At 39.1% G+C, this 19,269-nt stretch overlaps 1 protein-coding gene across 1 annotated transcript in view; it reads left to right on the top strand.

Moving 5' to 3' along the window:
- The first annotated feature begins 639 nt into the window (after positions 1-639).
- The window catches only part of LOC104230314 (uncharacterized), a 38,324-nt gene continuing 19,694 nt past the window's right edge, over positions 640-19,269 (top strand). The window contains exons 1-2 of the mRNA XM_009783078.2: positions 640-1,029; positions 2,900-3,132. Of these exons, the coding sequence (XP_009781380.1) occupies positions 732-1,029; positions 2,900-3,132 (531 nt within the window). The 5' untranslated portion in view covers positions 640-731. The remainder of the gene's footprint in view (positions 1,030-2,899; positions 3,133-19,269) is intronic.

Below are 19,269 nucleotides of genomic sequence, written 5' to 3'. Positions count from 1 at the left end.
GATCTCTTTATAACATCCCTATATAACAATACCTCACTATAAAAGCCAAGCTTTTCCGAAATTAATTTTTATGTTATGTTATAATATATGATTTCTATAACAACACTTCGCCTATAACATCCAAAAATATTAGGAACAAATGAGGAAGTTATAAAGAAGTTTGAATATATATATATATATATATATAGGTATGGGTAAGTATTTACCGTGGGAGTAAGTTGTCTCCAAAATGGAAAAATTCCTACTTTGGGGACCAAAAATGGAGTAAAGGTTGGAGATGTCCTTAAGGCCAATTTAGCAAGGTGGTCCGCCACTACCACAAAAATAATTCCATGGACCATATATACAAGCTAGCCCACTTATTTTGATTGTATCTATCCTTTTAAAAAAAAAGAAATATATAGTAGTGCAGAGGCAGATTCACAATTTGAAGTTTATGAGTTTTTATAACGACCTTGAGTTATATATATAATAATAATTAGGTTTGCAATCAAATATTTATAAACATTTAGTAAAATTCTTAATACAAATACAGGATTTGAACAAAAGCTACTGAGTTGATAGAGACCGTTAATTGCTTAAGGCTAAATCCGCCGCTATAGCCACATCCTCTAATTGCATACACTATTCCTCTTTGGTAAAACAATTAAGTGACTCATCTTGCCTGCCACAATGTTATATAACTCTCTGCACAATAACATAATTAGTTGCTTAACTATCTAAATGAAACAATGGAGACGTGGAAAGACCTGAGCGGAATAGTAGTGATGGTGACAGGGGCGTCATCAGGAATAGGGCGAGAGTTGTGTCTCGATTTGGCGAAAGCCGGCTGCAGCATCATCGCTGCCGCTCGTCGTGTTGACAAGCTGAAATCTCTCTGCGACGAGATCAATTCAGAGGGCACCCGGCGTGCATTCGCCATTGAGCTTGACATCACTGCCAATGGTGCTACCATTGAGGCCGCTGGACAAATAGCTTGGGACACCTTCGGACGTATCGATGCCTTGGTTAATAATGCCGGCGTTAGAGGTTGAGTATTATAAAGTTCTAATTTACTACTAGCTCCCTCTATTCAATTTATTTTTAAAAAAGAAATAAAGACTTCTTAAACTTGCAGTTCCTCTATCCAAATTTTTGTGACACTTTTTTTTTTAATCCATTCTAAAAAGAATGTTATCATTCCTTAGTTAGAAATAATTTATTTTTAGAATTCCCATTTTACTCTTAGTGAATTGATTTACATTCACATACCACAAATTTTAACGGTCTTTATTTTTTTCTTAAATTTTATGCTTAGTCCAACACTGCTAAATAATTTTGGACGGAGGGAGTAGTTTTCTATGAATATACTATAATATTTATGTAGTTATATATAAGACTTTCGGAACATATGGCTTTAAATATTTGTGTGACTATAAAAGCTTCTCATAAAGAAAAGCTAGAGACATGCTACTTTATTGAATTGAATTTCTATAAAAAAAATGAACTGACAAAGTGTCTTTCCTTCCTTCATAGTCAAATCTGATGATATATTTTTGCCTTTTTTGGAACGAACTAATAAGGAAAAAATTTAAGTTATATACATTGTATTAGGGGTGTCAATGGTTCGGTTCGGCAAGTTATTTTATAAAATTTGTACCATGTCAATTTTTCGGTTATTTTATTATGTATAACCAAAATTATACTTTTCGGAACCGTCCCAATCATGTAGGATTCTCTTCGATAACGGTACGATTCGGTTAATTTTCGGTATTTTTTTAAATATTATGTAAAATTCAACATTAGAAGTAGAATGCAATAACATATCTTCTTTAATAGGACGTAACAAAACTCTCTAGACATTTTTACTGTTTAAAAGATGATAAAAAAAAAAGATGGCTAGAGTATAGATCCGTCAACTGTTATACAATAGCATAAAAGAAATCAAGCAAAGACAAAGAAAATATAAATCACACGAGTGGAAAGATATTATCCAAGCTAGGACTCAAGAATAAAGTCTATAGAAGATTAAGTATTCAAAAAGATAAATCTAAATTATATGAAAGGAAACATATTCAATACATTGTAGTTTGCTATTTATAATTGCTAGAATAATTAGTATTTTGAGTTTAATTACTTTTTGGCTTGTAACTGTTTTCATAATTCCAATGCCCAAAGAAAAATTTAATGTATTATTATTTTTAAACTTGCAATATAAATATATTTTTCACATGTAAAATTTATTTGGTACGGTTTGATATTTTTTCAGTTTATTTTTACAAAATAAAAAATCTATCATAATTATTGGTGCGGTTATAGATTTATATAAAAACCTACGATTTTCTTAAAATAAACCTAAAAACCGGTTCGGTGCGATACGGTTCGGTCGGTTTAGTCATTTTTCGATATCTATTGACACCCCTACATCAACGGCAAAGCCAGAAATATTTCCAAGGGTATTTAAATTTGAAAGAAGTAGAAAAAAAATTCCAACAAAGGGTGTTCAATGTAGATTTTATATATGTAAAATCAATATTTTACTTATATATACAATCTTTGCTCAAGGTGGCTTCGCCCATGCCCTACATTGTATATATCCAAAACAAATCATAGATATTTATTTTGGTTATAAGCTATAGGTAAATGAGAAGGTTAAAGTTAATTATTCTTAAATATGAAAAAGTATAATTGTTTTTGGAAAAAATAAAAAAGAAAAAGTGTCAATAAAATGAGACTAATAATATTAAAATATTAGTGGATTTTTAACGTATGATAGCAAGATGCCAAGATTAATTATCATCTTTATCATATTATCAATTATATTATCAAGAGATATACTTATAATTACCTTATAGATAATCTAATTGTATATTTTACGTTATTATCAATGTATAAAACTTAAAACTCTATATCTATATAGGTAGTATAAGCTCTTCATTGGAATTGTCAGAGGATGAGTGGAAGCATACCTTTAACACAAACCTAAGAGGGGCTTGGCTGGTTTCCAAATATGTCTGTAGATGCATGCGCGATGCTAAACATGGTGGAGGATCTGTCATTAATATTTCTTCAGTTGCTGCACTGAACCGCACACTATTACCTGGGAGTCTTGCATACGCTTCTTCAAAGGCGGCTCTTGACATGGTCACCAAGGTACGTATAAGTGGCGAAGCCAGAAATTTTATTAAGAGTGTTCATGATTTGACATGCATGTTTAAAAAGTAATTTTTGATTTATCCGCAGTGTAATTGTTTTATATACAATATAATTTCTGATGAAGAATGTACAGTTGACAATTCTTCACTATATGTGGATCCAGTGGGTGGCAAACGGTCGGGTCAGGTCGGATATGGACGAATTAAAAATGTCACACCCCAAACCTGGGAAGGCATGGCCGGCACCTGGTGCCATACTCGGCCCGAGCGTACCACTCTGTAACTGTGAACTCTGGAGGAGTAACCCTCAACTTAGGCCAATGAGGCCATATTCTAAATTGTCTGAAAATAACGTCTCTCTCATCTGTGGGGTAAACATACCCAAAACCCTTTTGTTGAGGGTATGTTTACTTACTATATATATAAAACTGTACAAGCCGATGAAGATGTCATGAACATCTACTGATATAGAAAATATATAGGACTCATCTACAAGCCTCTAGAGATAACTGAATTGTATCATGGTTGGGATAGGGCCTCGACCTACCCATCAAACTGTATTTATAAAATGGACTCCAAGGTCTATACGTAATAACTCCGAGGAAGTGGAGCTTACCAACCTAACTAATATTTGACACTATCTGCTGGGGGGGTCTGTCCAACTATCAATCAGGACATGCAGGCACAAAATGCAATATCCCCAACAAAAGGGACGTCTGTACGAAATAATGTACCGAGTATGTAAGGCAACAAAATAACCGAAAGCTAAAACTGAACTAATAGTATAATAACTGAAAGTAACTGGGAGTCAAAGATAATCTGAAGATATGCTTACTGCTGATACTGACTCAACTCTCTCAATATAGTATGTAAAATAGATGTCCAGCCTTATAAGGCTCGGTATGTGTAACTACTCTGCCATAGTAGGCTCGCTCATAGGCGCTCGGCCATACTAGGCTCTATATGTCAGCCATTCTGGGCTCGCTCATAGGCGCTCGGCCACAGTAGGTTCGGTATATAACTTACCATCTGATTAGAGGTTACCCAATAGAGGCCTACCCATCGATTATAACTCGATGGTGGTGAAAATACTGTAATACTGTATATATATAGACTCTAAGCTCTCTTGGATGAAAGAAGAATACTAACAGAATATGAAGTTTCGATAAAGGGGAATACTGTAACTTATGAAACTAGGATAATGTACATATGTTCAGGAATACTAACTTCTCTTTATGCCTCGTTATCAAACTCATATAGTTACGTGATCATGCCAAAATGAAGGAAAGGTTTAGCCTTAACATACCTTAACATCGTTGAGTCCTTAATATCTTCCAAACAACTCTTCAAACAACTCAACTCAGTCTACCATAGCATAACGAGATTCAAAATCGGTGATGAGTAAAGGCTAAGTCTGTAACTTAAGCTAGTAGCTCATTTTATATAAATTTGGACAGCATCTCCTTTGTAACTAGGGCCTCCTCCAATACCATATACCAATAACAACAACCAGATCAATACAATAAGAACAACATCAACAATACGGTACAAAATATTTCATTAACAAATTATCAACATAGCACGATGAGCGGCAAGCTCGGATTGAATCACTTCAACACCCTTCAATCCCATTATCACCCCTTATATACTTCTTACATTAACTTAACAACATCATTAACATAATAATAAAGTCATTCATCAATGATTCCACCCTTATACCATATATTTATAAAAAAGGAAATAATCCACAACTCCAACTATTTTCATTTAGCAACTTTATTTACTAGTTCATGTCTAGTACATCTATTTAACTTAATCAACATCAAGATAACCTTAAGCACATGCAAGAACACAATAAAAATACCTCCTATAGTAGCTTCAAGTCGAAATCCAAGTTATATTTAGCTTACAACAACCCTCAATGGCCATACAACACCGTACAAATGACTTAATCTAATCAAAGTCTTATCTTGTAGTTTATTATCCTAACAACTTAACCAACATACAAGCAAGCTTAAGCACAATTAGTAGTCTGTTATACTCATTTTATCCAATAGCAACAATTTGAAACTTCCGCCAAACACAACCCATGTTAGTTTATATGAGTCCACCAAACTATAGAGTATTTGGTCCTATATGAGTTTCCACTTAAAATACTAATGAAGCGGTAAGTAAGAGAGAACGAGATTTTTACGTAGAAAAATCCCACTCAAGAGGACAAAAAACCACGACCTACACTTGTAGGCTTTCAACTTCACTAACTTGTAATCACACTATTACAAGCCACTTTGTAATGACTCTATTACAAAGACTTCAACTCAACTAACTTGTGATACACTTACCACAAGCCACTTTGTCACTCACTAATTACAAAAATTTTAACTTATGACTATCTCTAGTCACAACACAAACTTAGAAAGTTTATGGCTTTACAAAAGGGTTCCTAAGCAATGCTTCTAGCTAAGAAATTTAGGAATTACAATGAAGAACCATTAACAAGATTAAAACTCAACTACGGATACGCATGGAGTCATTGCGAAACTGATCCTTTAGTGGAGTTGTCTTCTTGTTCTTGACACACTAGTGACTTCAATGCTGGATCAACTCTTTAATGCTTGAGAGAATATCACTAAATGCTCAAGTGAATATTTTGTGCCTTGCACCATGTTGTTATACTACCAAAGACATCACAAGGATGATGTCAATTATTGGTTGGTACAAATCTCTTCCCAATGGGAAGTGACTGTTGCACTATCTGTTGCACTCTCGCGTGTACAGTTGCAGGTAGTCACTTTCTGCAGTTACTTTCCAACTTTATAGTTGACTTGTACTTATGTAAGAGAACACCAAGGGATCAGGTCCGTGTATTATTCCTCTTTCCTCTTTGTTTGCAGCAGTTCACCTTAGCTGGAGTTTAGGCTGGACTTCGTTCATTTGAAATGTGTACCAAGTGTGTCAGGTTCCCTATCTGGTTCTTAACAGTAAGTTTGTTAAATCGTCAAAACATAAGGCAAGAATATTAAAAGCTTATCAATTTCCCCATTTTTGATGATGACAAACTTAGGCATTGATAATGTTTATTTAGAGGAAAACTAACCAGATGAGGTAACAGGAACTTCACAAGTTCCCCCTAGCCTTTTGATTTTGATTCCACCTTAATCAGATCCTCCATTTCAATCAATTTCCATTGCATTCAACAGGAACTTCACAAGTTCCTCCTGACCTTTTGATTTTGATTCCCCCTTAATCAGATCCTCCGTTTCAATCAATTTGCATTGTATTTAATTTAATACTATACTTCCCCCTTTTGGCATCATTAAAAAACACAAGCAGGCAAACAACATAAAGAAGTCTAACACAGCTAACTCATGCCAATATGTGCACACAACATGATAGAATAGAGAAGCCAAAGGACAACAGCATTGCACAAGCAAAAAGAAGAGTTGTTTCATTGATATGAACAATGGACTGAGCAAAACAGGAGCAGTAATAATGAAGTCTAACGTGCCATCAGCAAAAAGACAAACAAAAATAGAAACAACAGTCACAAAACATCATAACAGAAGACGACTGGTCACTGAGATGTTTCTAAGGGACACTAGAAGAGGGAGACTTGGAGAGAGAAGCAACAAGGATTTTGAGAACCAGGTCCAGACGGGCATTTGCAGACAGCTTCTTCTCAAGAATCAAGGGTTTTCTTTTGTCAAGCGGGCAACTTCTTCATTTGTGGAATTAACGGAACCAGGTCTTCTAACAGCTTGACTGAGCTGAGTTTCTAGTATGCCATTCTGAGCCTCCAATCTCCTGATCTCTTCTGAAGTAGCATTTTGAGCATTGATCAGCTGAGAAATGTTCGAGATGCTTCCACCAACCTTTTCTACGCACTCACATTCTTCTAGAGTGGTTTTAGAGATGGTTTGCTTGCATGTGCCCACTTCGGGATTAGCCAGAGGAACCTTGTAGATCTCAACACTCGAGTGAGGAGAAATCCATATGGAAGCCCATGATTGCCACCTTTAAAGTTTGCCACCTTTTGCATATGGTCTATCATGATTGTTGGCAGATTGATCTGCGCAAACTCATCAAGAGCCTCCATTAAGACTAGACCAGACTTTGTAGCGATAGTCCGCCTCTCAGTACGAGGTAAAAGCACCTTATTGACTGGCTCAAAGAGAAGCTGATACTCAGGAAGTAGTACCTTCTTATGCCCCTATTCCCCCTGCTGAACTACTTACTCTTTCATGATAGCTCTCCTATAGTTAACACCATGGAATTTGGAGAACCTTCCCCAATGTTGAAGCGTCAAGCAAAATGTCTACTCCATTTACTAGCACACAAATGTGATCCCCCTCAACAGTGAAGAGAGATGCGTAAAAATTTTGTACCGTATCTTCGTACACCTTAGGCATATCCTCCTAAAACAAATGCTCTCATTGCTGAAATTCCACCATATCTAGAACTTCCCTCATACCTGCCATCTCTAAGATTGTCGGATCAAACATACGACCCCACAATACTTTCTAACTTCTCAATCTCTCCTGCCAAAGACCACTATCACTAGGTATGGTCTTTAGAGAACCAGGTTCCCAGACAGTTTCCAGTTTTTGTTTTCTAGATCCTTCGACAGACTTCCTTTTCCAACTTATAAACCCTACAATATCTCCTTCAGACATAGCTTACTCAACTACACTCTTCTTAGACTTACTGCTACCCTCCACGAATGTTCCAATTTGTTTTTCAATAGCTTCATCGGAAGCTCCATCCACAGACTTCTGGGTTTTTAAAGATCATTTTACTAAGGAACTGGGTTCCTCTAAAGCATCCTTGTCAACCTCAGCCACTGGAATGCTTTTGTCAGTCACAAATTCCCTTTGTTTCATCAACCTCTTCTTCTTTATCTTGACACTCCTCTTACCTTTATACAAGGTAGACTCGAAAACCTCTTTCTGCTGCAACCTGGTAGTGGATGACTTGGAAGAGGATTCTAAGGACTTAGGATAAACAAGAGGTTCCTGAGTTGATTTAACTGGAAGAGAATCAGGTCCTTTAATATGTTTTTCTATGATTGTTTCATGGATTGGAGACTCGAAGAGTACCATGGTTCTTTCAACTCCTAGGAATGGAGTTTCTTCCCCTTGATACTCAGACAAGAGATAGGCTATTTCATTCAAAAAACTCTCAGTAGCGATAGCCATGATATTGTGCACTGCTTTATTTTCTGGTGACTCTATGAGAGCCACTAAGTCCAAAATGGAGGAGTTCAGATACTGATCAGGATCATCCTCAGAGACCTCTGACACCTGAGGGGTAACACTTTCTGAGTGTTCTTTGGTGAGATCAGAAGAAGGAGGAGACATGGGGTTTTCAACACATAGAAGGAAGACAGAGTTTGACAAAGAAGGAAAAATAATAGGAAATAAGGAGGAAACAAGTGTGAGTGCAGTAGAATTGGTAAAAGTGGAAGAGTGAATTTCTGGAGATGACTTTAAGGATGACTAGGAAGTGGGAGTAGTGTTAATGGTGGGAGAATTAAGTGATTGTTCGATTGCCATTGTAGAAGGAATTGGTAGGGAAGCTGAGTGACAGAGAAATTAAGAGAGGAAGATCGAGGCCAACCCTGCACTACTATGGAGTAGCGAGAGAGGTCGAATTAGCTTTTACCCGATTAAGGTCGGGATCGATTTCTACAAGGAGCTAGATATTGGAGTCGGGTGTCTATCTAAAGCAGAGTTGCGTATTTGCTCTTAATTGCACTTCTACACATTTTTGGTTTTGATTATGATTCTAATTTTATAATGCTTCAATGCTAAATTAAGCTAAATAAGACTACAATAAAATGATTGCGAGTTGTTCAAATGATTAAAAGGCACTAGGGTAGTGACTTTCGCCTAGGTGGTCAATTGATGGATTCTTGAGTCTAAAACTAGATTATCACATTTGGGGAGTATGATATAACCATTGCACGATTCTACTCACTCTATACCTCTCGGTAGTTCGAGTGATTTTGCCCAAATTGGCTTTCTCAAGACCAATTGGGTATGCAAATTTGCACAAGCAAACAAGGTTCAAGTCGGGTGTTACTATCTCTAGGTTTAACCCTTTAACTGGGGCTATCAATCTCTTGAATACGCCTCAATTCCTTGTTGGACTAATTTCATGAACTTAGGCTCTCTTTCTCAAGAAGAACCAAAGTCTACTAGGCATAAACTAGTGTTTGCAACCACTAATTCACAATTAAAACCCTAAATTAGCCCAAATATCAAACACACATAGACAATCAAGCATCAAAACAAAAAACCCATCAATGACCCACACTAGGGTTGATCCACAACCCTAGATAATAAGTCTAGCTACTCATAATTAGAGAAGAAAACAAGAAAATAGATGAAGAGAAACTCATAATAATTAATTGCTAAATTAAACTTGAAGATTCAATGTTGAAATCATGCTAAAATTACTCAAAATAGGTCGAAAAGACGAAGTCACGAGTGCATCTCAGTAAAAAAATTATCTGATTACCTAAAAATAGGAAAATAATCTATTTATAGTAGGCTAAAAATCATGGACAAAAATACCCCTGTGGGGCTAGTGCGGACCGCACAAAAATGAGTGTAGCCGCACAAAGGCTCTGAACTTGAATACTCAGCTCTCTGAACTTGGGCAATGCGGACCGCACAAAATCGAGTGCGGCCGCGGTGGCTTCCATTGCGGTCCGCACAAAAAGGACCGCGGACCGCATTGATCTTCAACCTCCAAAACATCACCTCTCTGAACCTTGGCTCTGTGGGCCGCACTAAATCGAGTGCAGCTGCAATGATCCCATTGTGGACCGCACAAAACCCCTTGCGGCCGCATTACCTTTTGGCCTGAATAACACCCACTCTGAACTTTACTTGTGCGGACCGCACAGAATGGTGTGCGGCTGCACTGGCCCTGTTTGACTGAGCTTTGTTATGTCTCGGTACTTGTGCAAGTTTCACTTCTTTTTGAGTTAATTTTTGACATCTTGTCACCTTATTGATCAAACCTGCAATCAAGCACAACTTGTGAGCCTTTGGGACTATTTTGTACACATTTATAATCAAAACTTGAGCATGAAGGAGTGTAAAATGCATCACAATTCCTCGTTGTCAACTCCCTCAAACTTAAACTTTTGCTTGTCCTCAAGCAAACAAAATAAGACCTACCCCTTAAGAGAAAATCCAAGAAAATTCAGTTGTCCTAAAGTGACCTCATCTAGTATCAATTGGGACTAATAATTGCCCTCAATACAAATGAATCATTAACAACATTTTACTCTTTTACTCTATTACTTTGGTCATTGTAGAACCCAAACTCACACATCCTCAACTATCCCTAAGCAAACCTCGCCTTTAGGATAGTCACACTCAGAACGAGGTTAATGGAAGCACACTCATCTCTCTCAAGGAAAGTCACAAGTCCGACTCTAAGTACCATATGCTTGCCCCTTATGTGAGTCACCACTAATGTAAGCTTCATTCAACTCAAGATCATATAAGGCTTTTGTGGAGACATAGTGAAGGCTTTTGGTTCCGGGTAGGTAGTAGGTTCCATCTTCCCTCAAGCACTTCTTTTGTTTCATTTTGGCACACATTCACTTGACTTTTTGAATCATTTCACTTATTTCTAAGGGGTTAGAGAGACACACTATCACTCTTTTTTGTTCATTTCAAATTAAGGATGTATTGTGGGCTAGGCCCAGCCCGGGACCGGTCCGGGACCGCTTGCAGACGGGACAAACGGGCCGGTTCCTACCGGTCCTAAAAGCCTACAGTGGGCCGGTCCTCACCAAATAGCCCGTGAGCCCGGGACCGTTTAGCCCGGGACCGGTAGGCTGGCCTAGGTTGGTTCAACCGGGACGAATGGCTACTTTTCCAAAAAAACAAAATTTAAAAAAAGGGCCAATGGTCTGAAATTTAAAAAGTAGTCGTTGGCCTACAATTTTAGCAGTTTGGCACTTTCAAATATAGCCATTTGGCCCCCAAACTTTGTTTTAACCCCAAACTTTTTATAATTACACATTTTTCCTATTCTCAACTATAAATACCCTCTCATTCTTTCATTTTTACTCACAAATTCATCAATCTCTCTCAATCTCTCTCAATCTCTCTCTAATTTTCTTCTATAATTGCTTACTTTACTATTGCAATTTTGTGAAAAATTGTGAAGTCGGTGAATTGAAGTATTCAAGTCTTCAAAGATATTCAATTTTCAAGAAGTTGTTCGTCAATTCGGTAAACTCGTTGCAACTCTTAAGTTTTAATATTATAGTTTTTGTTTGTTTTAGCTAGTGTAATTATAATTAATATGGACTTTTCTTTGAAAAAAATATTTGGTGGTAAGGGTAAGGGAAAATCTAAACTTGGTGAATCTAGTCGCCAAACTACTACTCTTCCCCCGGCTTCCCTACCCAAACCTGTTACCCGTCCTCCTCCATCTGTTATTCTTGATAGTGATAACCCTTGTTTTCAATTTTTTGATAGTCAATTTTGTCATGATGTTGCACCAGGTCAACAATTAAATGAAGAAGTTATGAATGCTCTTTATCCTAATCAAACTATCTTTGAAAATGATGAGGAAAATTATGATTTAGATGAAACGCAACCGAATTTAGATGATACACCTACTAGTCCTGTTAATAACCCAATTGATGCCCCGCCTGACCCTCTTGTAGTAACCCCTACTTTTAATAGACAACCTTCTAAACAGACCGAAACATCTCTTGTTTGACACTTTTTTACTCAACTAAGAGAACAAAATAAGACTAAGTGTAAAACTTGTGGGTCTTTGATGGCTCATAAATATACTGAAGACCGTAACGGTACGGGTACTTTGACTAGACACATAAAGAAATAACCTAGAGATAAAGCTGGATATTTAAAAATGAAAGGTGCGCAAGAGGGGACAAGTGTAGATACTATGGTTAACCCTAGTATAGGGTCAAATCTAGTTCAACCGGGAATTAACACTGTTACCGGTGGCATTTTATATTATGATCGAAATAAAGATCATGAAGAATTGGAAAAAATGGTTATGTTATGTGTGTACCCTATAGTTTTCCTTCTAACCCTCATTTTGTGTATTATATTAGAAGAGTTTTTAATCCTACTTATAAAGGATGGCCTCGCGCAACCGTAAAGAGCGATATTTATAAATATAAACATGAATATGAACAATATTTGTGTTGTTTATTTACTCATATAGATTGTCGCATTGCTATTACTACTGATATATATATCAGTAGTAATAGCAATGCGACAATCTATATGAGTAAATAAATAGCAATGTATAAGCTATATATTATATAAGGCAATATATATACATACTATATATATACATACTATAAATACTATGTGTATATATATATATATATATATATATATAGTCTACAAGAAATTGCCTTAGATAAAAGAAATTAAAAAAAAATAGCCCGGAACACTTAGGCCCGTTTAGGCCCGTGGGCCTGACCCATTTAGCCCGGGACCATGTGGGCTTAGGCCCATAGTGGGCCGGTTCTACCCATTTGGACCATTAGGCCCGGGACCATTAGGCCCGGGACCGCCAAAACCTGGCACGCCAAAGCCTAGGACCGTTTGGCACGACACGTTTAGCCCATTTAGGCCCGAGCCTGGCCCAGAATATAGCCTTATTTAAAATCCTTTCTCCTTTTTTAACTTTCCACACCTTTCATTCTTTGCTTTTCTTGATTTCCTTTATTCATTTCTACATTGTATATTCTTTTTGTCTTTTTGCTTTTCTTTCTTTTTCATTGCCTTTCCTTTTCTTCATTTTGTACCTTTTTACCACTTTGTTGCATTCCTCGTCTCTCCCCCCAAACTTATACTTTTGCCATGTGCTATGGAAAAATTGGGTGCCAAGAGAGGGTATCTTTTAGAACGGGTAAAGGCTTGTATTATGGTTCTTGAAGGAAAAAGGTCTAAGGCTCAATAGGATTGACTAGGGATTTTATCATTGGTAGGCTATGGAAGTGTTCAAGCTATCATTTGGATCAAGGAGAGCTTATAATCATGTCTCAAGTCAAAATTCACTAGGATTTTGCCTCAACAAACATTCAGGGCAAGTTCTAGACCAATGGCTCGGGACTTAGACTTGAAATGCAAATTTCTCACCGCATAAGCTATGGGATTGCTAAAGACACAGAGTCGGGGGCCCGCAACAACCTTAGATAAGATTTGAGCATACAATGGTTCCGAAAAACCACTTGATGATTATCGGCCAACACAAGAGTCTCAAGGTCACAACTTTCACCATCCTATACACAACGGTTTGTTTTTGACCATAAGATCAAAGGCAAATGTGCTAGGCCCAAGTGAAGCTTTTCTTGAGGGACTCTTAACTACTAACTACTAAAAAGCAAAAAGAAAGGAAAAACAGACTCAAACCCTTAAGAAGGTAGTCATGCCATCCATCATCAGGAAGAGCCACCCAGTTCAGACAAATTCCACCTTTGGAAAGAACCGTGACATTAATAAAACCAAAGGCTTATTGCAAAAATCCAAAATAAGAAGCTACGAACTCAAATAAGAAGCTAAGAAATAAAAATTTGCGGAAATTAAAATGAATATATACAAGAGGGGTTTGATCGAAAATACAATAAGGGGGATGAATATATACAATGTAACATAACTTTTATATACTGACCCAAAGTGAAAAGTACTAAAAAATGTAATGAATTACTAAAATTATATACATAAAAAAGATGAAAAAGGAAAGAAAGATTAAATTTGTCATATATATACAGTCATCCAACAAATCAAAGTAGGGCCTACCCCCTCTAATAAAAGCTGACATTGTCCTCAATGCCAACTAAGCAAAATAAGCACAAAAAATAAAGGGAAGAGGATACAGAAACTCCCTATGGCCCGTCTGTCTGCATGGGATCCTGAGTGATCTTTGTGTCCTCTATAAGCCCGGGAACCTGAGATTGGCTCCTTAGGACCTATGGCTCTACTGCTAGAACCTGGACTTGGACCGAGGCCTGGACTAATTCCTGGGGCTGGCTGGAGGAATCTCCATGCGGGTCCTCCAACTGTATGACTGCATCATCTGCATGGGGAATCACCCTCTTCCTCTTGGGAGGCCTCTCCGACTGCACTGGCTGGGGATGGGCTGCTGGCACCAGGTCATCTAGCAATAAATCCAAAGGTAGGTGATCGGCCTTCAACCTATCAACCTCAACCCGCAAATCTTTCACGGACTCCTTGAAAGCCCGAGTCTTTCTCATCTTCTTAGCCTCCCTAGCAAGCTCCTTGAGAGCTTTCCTATAAGAATCCATAGAATTTGTAAGCACTTTCTGAGTGTCCAGGATCTTCTTCTGGTTGTCAAGAATATCCTTGAAGCCGTCCTCAATAGACTGTGGGACCTGTGAAGGCGGAGGTGCCGACTGAGCTGCCACTATAGTAGTAAGGACAGACAACTTAGAGGAAGTTGTCTGCATCCGGTTGTTGATGCTGAGAAGGGCCTGGCTCAGACGGTGGGCAGTCACTCGGTAGGCTTAGGTTTAGGGTATGTCTAGAACTGCCAAAGAGGATGGACCAGGGGGCATGTCCGCTGAGGTGGAAGAAGGCTGAGTAGGAGCCACTACCACTACTGGCTCTTCAGACTGGCCAGTTGAAGCAATGGCTATTCCCTAATAGTTCTTGCCTTTAGGGTTTTCATCACCCTGCATGTTGTACCATGAGAACGGTGCCCTTTCTTCCACTTCGACATCAAATTTCCGCTTTTCTACCTTTAGGTCACTGAGGTACATGGTTAAGAAGCTGGGGAAAGGGTAGTTTCTGTCACCTTCACTCACTACCTGCGTAATAACCCGAGACATTACATTCCCAACATTAATCGGGTACCCTGCCATGATTGATGCTACCAGTACCGCCCAGTGAAGAGGGAGTGAGTTGTCGTGGGTAGTGGGGTCCAGTCTGCTGCACACGAATGTCTCCCACCCCTTAGCCTCGAAATTCAAACTTCCCCTTAAGATATTCACTCCCGCATTCAACCAATCGGGGGTAGTACTTGGGATTGCCAAGTACTGTGCCAACCAAGGACGAGTCGCCTCACCTAATGCCATCTTCTCTATATACAGTGATTCATCCTCCTCATTGAAGACCAAGTAGTCATATTGCTTTCCCATCAAATGACACTTTCAAATTCCGCGCCTTGGTCACTTTGGTGCCCTTCTTGATGTGGGCAGCATTGGTGTAGAATTCCTTGACCGGGTGCTCGTTTGCATCCACACAGTTGCTTAAGAAGTACTCCTAGCCCACTCTCTCTCTAAACTGTCTTCTCACATTAGGGTTGTGAGGAAAAAGGTCTTTATCAACAAAACTTCGCTCCGGAATCAATTTCCTCACAGGCCACCATTCTCTGAACTTATGGTAGGCCACCTTACTCACAAAACAGTATTGCCATACCTCCGGGTTTCTAGTTCTCGCTACTCCTCCCACCTGAGGTTCACCCCCTTCTCCTACTGTCTCTTCTTCTTTTTCTGCACCCTCTCGGGATAATGAAGCTGTGGGAGAGGTGGAGTATTCATTTCCACTACCGGCAGCTGAGCCCTAAGACGACTTAGAAGATACACGCACTGAAGCATGGGCAGTGGGGGAAAGTGGAGGATTATCTCTCAGTCTATTTCTCTCTGGCCAGTCAGCAATGTACTTTGGCACTGAAACTGATGGTGCCTCCCAGGAGGGATCATACTCACTCCCCGACTGATCAATAGCCCTATCAGTAGCTTTGATGAGTTTCCTTGTGTTTTTTATGTTTTGTCGGGCTTGGGGGGTCAACTTTATCATCTTTTGTTTCCCACCCCGGGAGGATTCTCCTCTACCTGCTTGGTTAGCACCTTTGCCTATTTGTTTCACCATTGTCTGCAAACAAATTCAATCACGATTTGTTAGTATCAATATAATCAATGTAATTCAAAGTTGCAGGAAAGATAGTTGCAGACAGTAAAACATTGCAGAATGCGGTTGGCACGAAATGTATTACGGCCGCACAGAGGCCAATGTGGACCACATAAAATGGCACAGCGGTCCGCATAGAGGTGGGGTTCAGACTACCCACTCTCTGAATAAATGCATCGCGGACCGCACAAAATGTCAATGCGGTCCGCATTGAGGCACCACGGACCGCACAAAATGCAACAAGGCCGCGGTACTCAATGATCAGGTTTCAGAACATTCTTCAATGCGGTCCATACGAAATGCCATTGCGGACCGCACAGGGGCACCACAGACTGCACAATTTTCACCGCGGTCCGCACTGAGTACCAAAACACAGCACCAACCTAGGGTTCATCAAATGTTCAATTTAAGTCCAATTTTCACCTATTAAAGGATCCCTAAGTGTTGGTTAAGTCATTTAACTACCTAATCCTACTTTAGACAAGAAAGTAACTAACCTAATCTTACTAAATCGAAAGAAATACGGGAGAAACAGAAGAAGAGCTAAGAAAACAAACATTTAATGAAAATAATAACATTAACAATTGAAAAGAAATGAAAGTAAAAGAAGTAAGATGTTGTGATGATGATTAGGCCTTAGTGATCAGTTACATGCAATAAGTGGGGATGAGCAGTGATTTTTAAAGCTCTGAGAGTCGAAAGATCGAAAAGTTCAAAATGAGGACCTCAGGTCCTATTTATAGAAAAGACCTGGGGCCCAACTTACCTACCCACCACGGACCGCACAAAATGCAGTGCAGTCTGCACCACACGGCATTATACAAGTTTGAGAAGGCAACCACTGCGGTCCGCACAAAATGCTTTGCAGCCGTAGTGGTCCACTGCGGACCGCATAAAATGTAATGCGACAGCGGTGGCAAACTTTAGAGAGTTGGCTTTTTCGTCCATCAATGGTGCGGTATGCACTGATTTTTGTGCTGCCGCATTAAGTTCTTTGTGGCCGCACTAAATGTAGTGCGGTCCGCATTGAAAACTTCAGAGACTTGAACAATTCTTTCTTCACTTTGTCCTGCACTGCATCAACACAATCCTGTAGCACCTCACAACCAGTCAGTCCAAAAATAAGTCCTACACTATAATGAATATCAAAGGAAAACAAAAAAAAACAAATGGGTTGCCTCCCAAGAAGCGCCTAATTTAACATCGAGACACGACGCAAGTTACCATCAAATCATTTGAGATGAAGAAGTGCCACTACGTGGTTGTCATCAATTTTTCCCAAGTAGTGCTTGACCCTATGCCCATTTACTCTAAAAACTTCCCCATTCTTGTTCTTCAAATCAAGTGCACCAAACGAGGTCACAAACACCACTTTAAAAGGTCCACTCCATTTTGACTTAAGCTTTTCCGAAAACAGATGTAACCAAGAGTTGAACAAGAGAACCAAATCACCCACTTTGAACTCCTTGCTACGAGAATATTTTTCATGAAGGTACTTTATCTTGTCCTTGTACAAGACGGACTGGTGTAGGCATGGAATTGGAATTCATCAAGTTCATTAAGATGCTCCACACGAATATTGGTTGCAATATCCCATTCAAGATTTAGCTTCCTCAAAGCCCACATAGCCTTGTTCTCTAACTCAACCGGTAGATGGCAAGCTTTCCCAAACACCAACCGATACAGAGACATAGAGATTGGAGTCTTGTAATCAGTCCTATAAGCCCATAGAGCATCATCCAACTTTTTCGACCAATTGGTCTTATTTGCATTAACCGTCTTTGACAATATGCTCCTGATTTCCCTACTGGAGACTTCAACTTGACCACTTGCTTGAGGATTATAGGGAGTAGAAACCTTGTGATTGACACCATACTTTGCAAGTAAAGTATCAAAAGCTCTATTGCAAAAATGAGACACCCCATCACTTATGATTGCATGAGAAGTACCAAACCTTGTAAAAGTGCTCTTCTTGAGAAATGCAACAACACTCTGGGCTTCATTGTTGGGCAAAGCCACAGCTTCAACCCACCTTGAAACATAGTCCACCGCCACAAGAATTTATGTGTTCCCACACAAGCTAACAAACCGGCCCATAAAATCAATGCCCCATACATAAAAATTATCAACCTCAAGAATGGTATTGAGAGGCATCTCATCTTTTTTCGAAATTCCACCCGCTCTTTGACATTCATCACACCTCTTCACTAGTTCACTTGCATCTTTGTACAAATTTAGCCAATAAAACCCACAACTAAAAACTTTAGAAGCCATCCTCGCCCCGCCATGATGGCCACCATAGGGAGAGGAATGACAAGCCTCCAAGATACTCAATTGCGCTTTCTCCGGGACACACCTTTGGATCACACCATCCGTGTAAATCTTGAACAAGTACGGCTCATCCCAATAGAAATCCAAACTATCTCTTTTGAGCTTCCTCATTTGGTTAGAAGAGAGCTCACACGGGATTATACCAGTCACAAGGAAATTAGCAACATCTGTAAACCATGACATACCATTCACTAACACCGAAAGGAGTTGTTCGTCGGGAAATGAATCATTGATCTCTAGGACATCACGAGGCCTCCCCTCCTCCTCCAAGCGGGACAAGTGGTCTGCCACTTGGTTTTCACTACCCTTCCGGTCCACAATCTCCAAATCAAACTCTTGAAGTAAAAAGACCCATCGCATCAGTCTAGCTTTGGAATCCTTCTTCGTCATCAAATACCGGAGTGCGTCATGGTCGGTATGGATTATGACCTTGGCACCCATGAGATACAGCCGAAATTTCTCCATTGCGAACACAATAGCCAAAAGTTCTTTCTCGTCACCGTGTAGTTCACTTGAGCATCATTTATTGCCTTACTCACATAGTACACCAGATGAAATATTTTGTTCACTCTTTGACCCAAAACCGCCCCAACCGCAACATCTCTCGCATCACACATGAGCTCAAAGGGCAAGCTCCAATTCAGTGCGGTAATGATAGGGGTGGTGGTCAACTTATGCTTGAGAAGTTCAAAGGCTTGCATACATTTGTCATTAAACACGAACTTGACATTTCCAAGAAAACTTCGAACTCCCTTGACAGAGGTAGGGGAGGGATCCTAGAAATCACATCAATTTTTGCTTTGTCTACCTCAATATCATGCTTTGAAATTTTATGCCCAAGAACTATGCCCTCTTCCACCACT

The sequence above is a fragment of the Nicotiana sylvestris genome, chromosome 10, assembly GCF_000393655.2.
Source record: "Nicotiana sylvestris chromosome 10, ASM39365v2, whole genome shotgun sequence".
Lineage (NCBI taxonomy): Eukaryota > Viridiplantae > Streptophyta > Magnoliopsida > Solanales > Solanaceae > Nicotiana > Nicotiana sylvestris.
The sequence above is the reverse complement of the archived record's forward strand: the minus strand, read 5'-3'. Positions and strand labels throughout refer to the sequence as shown.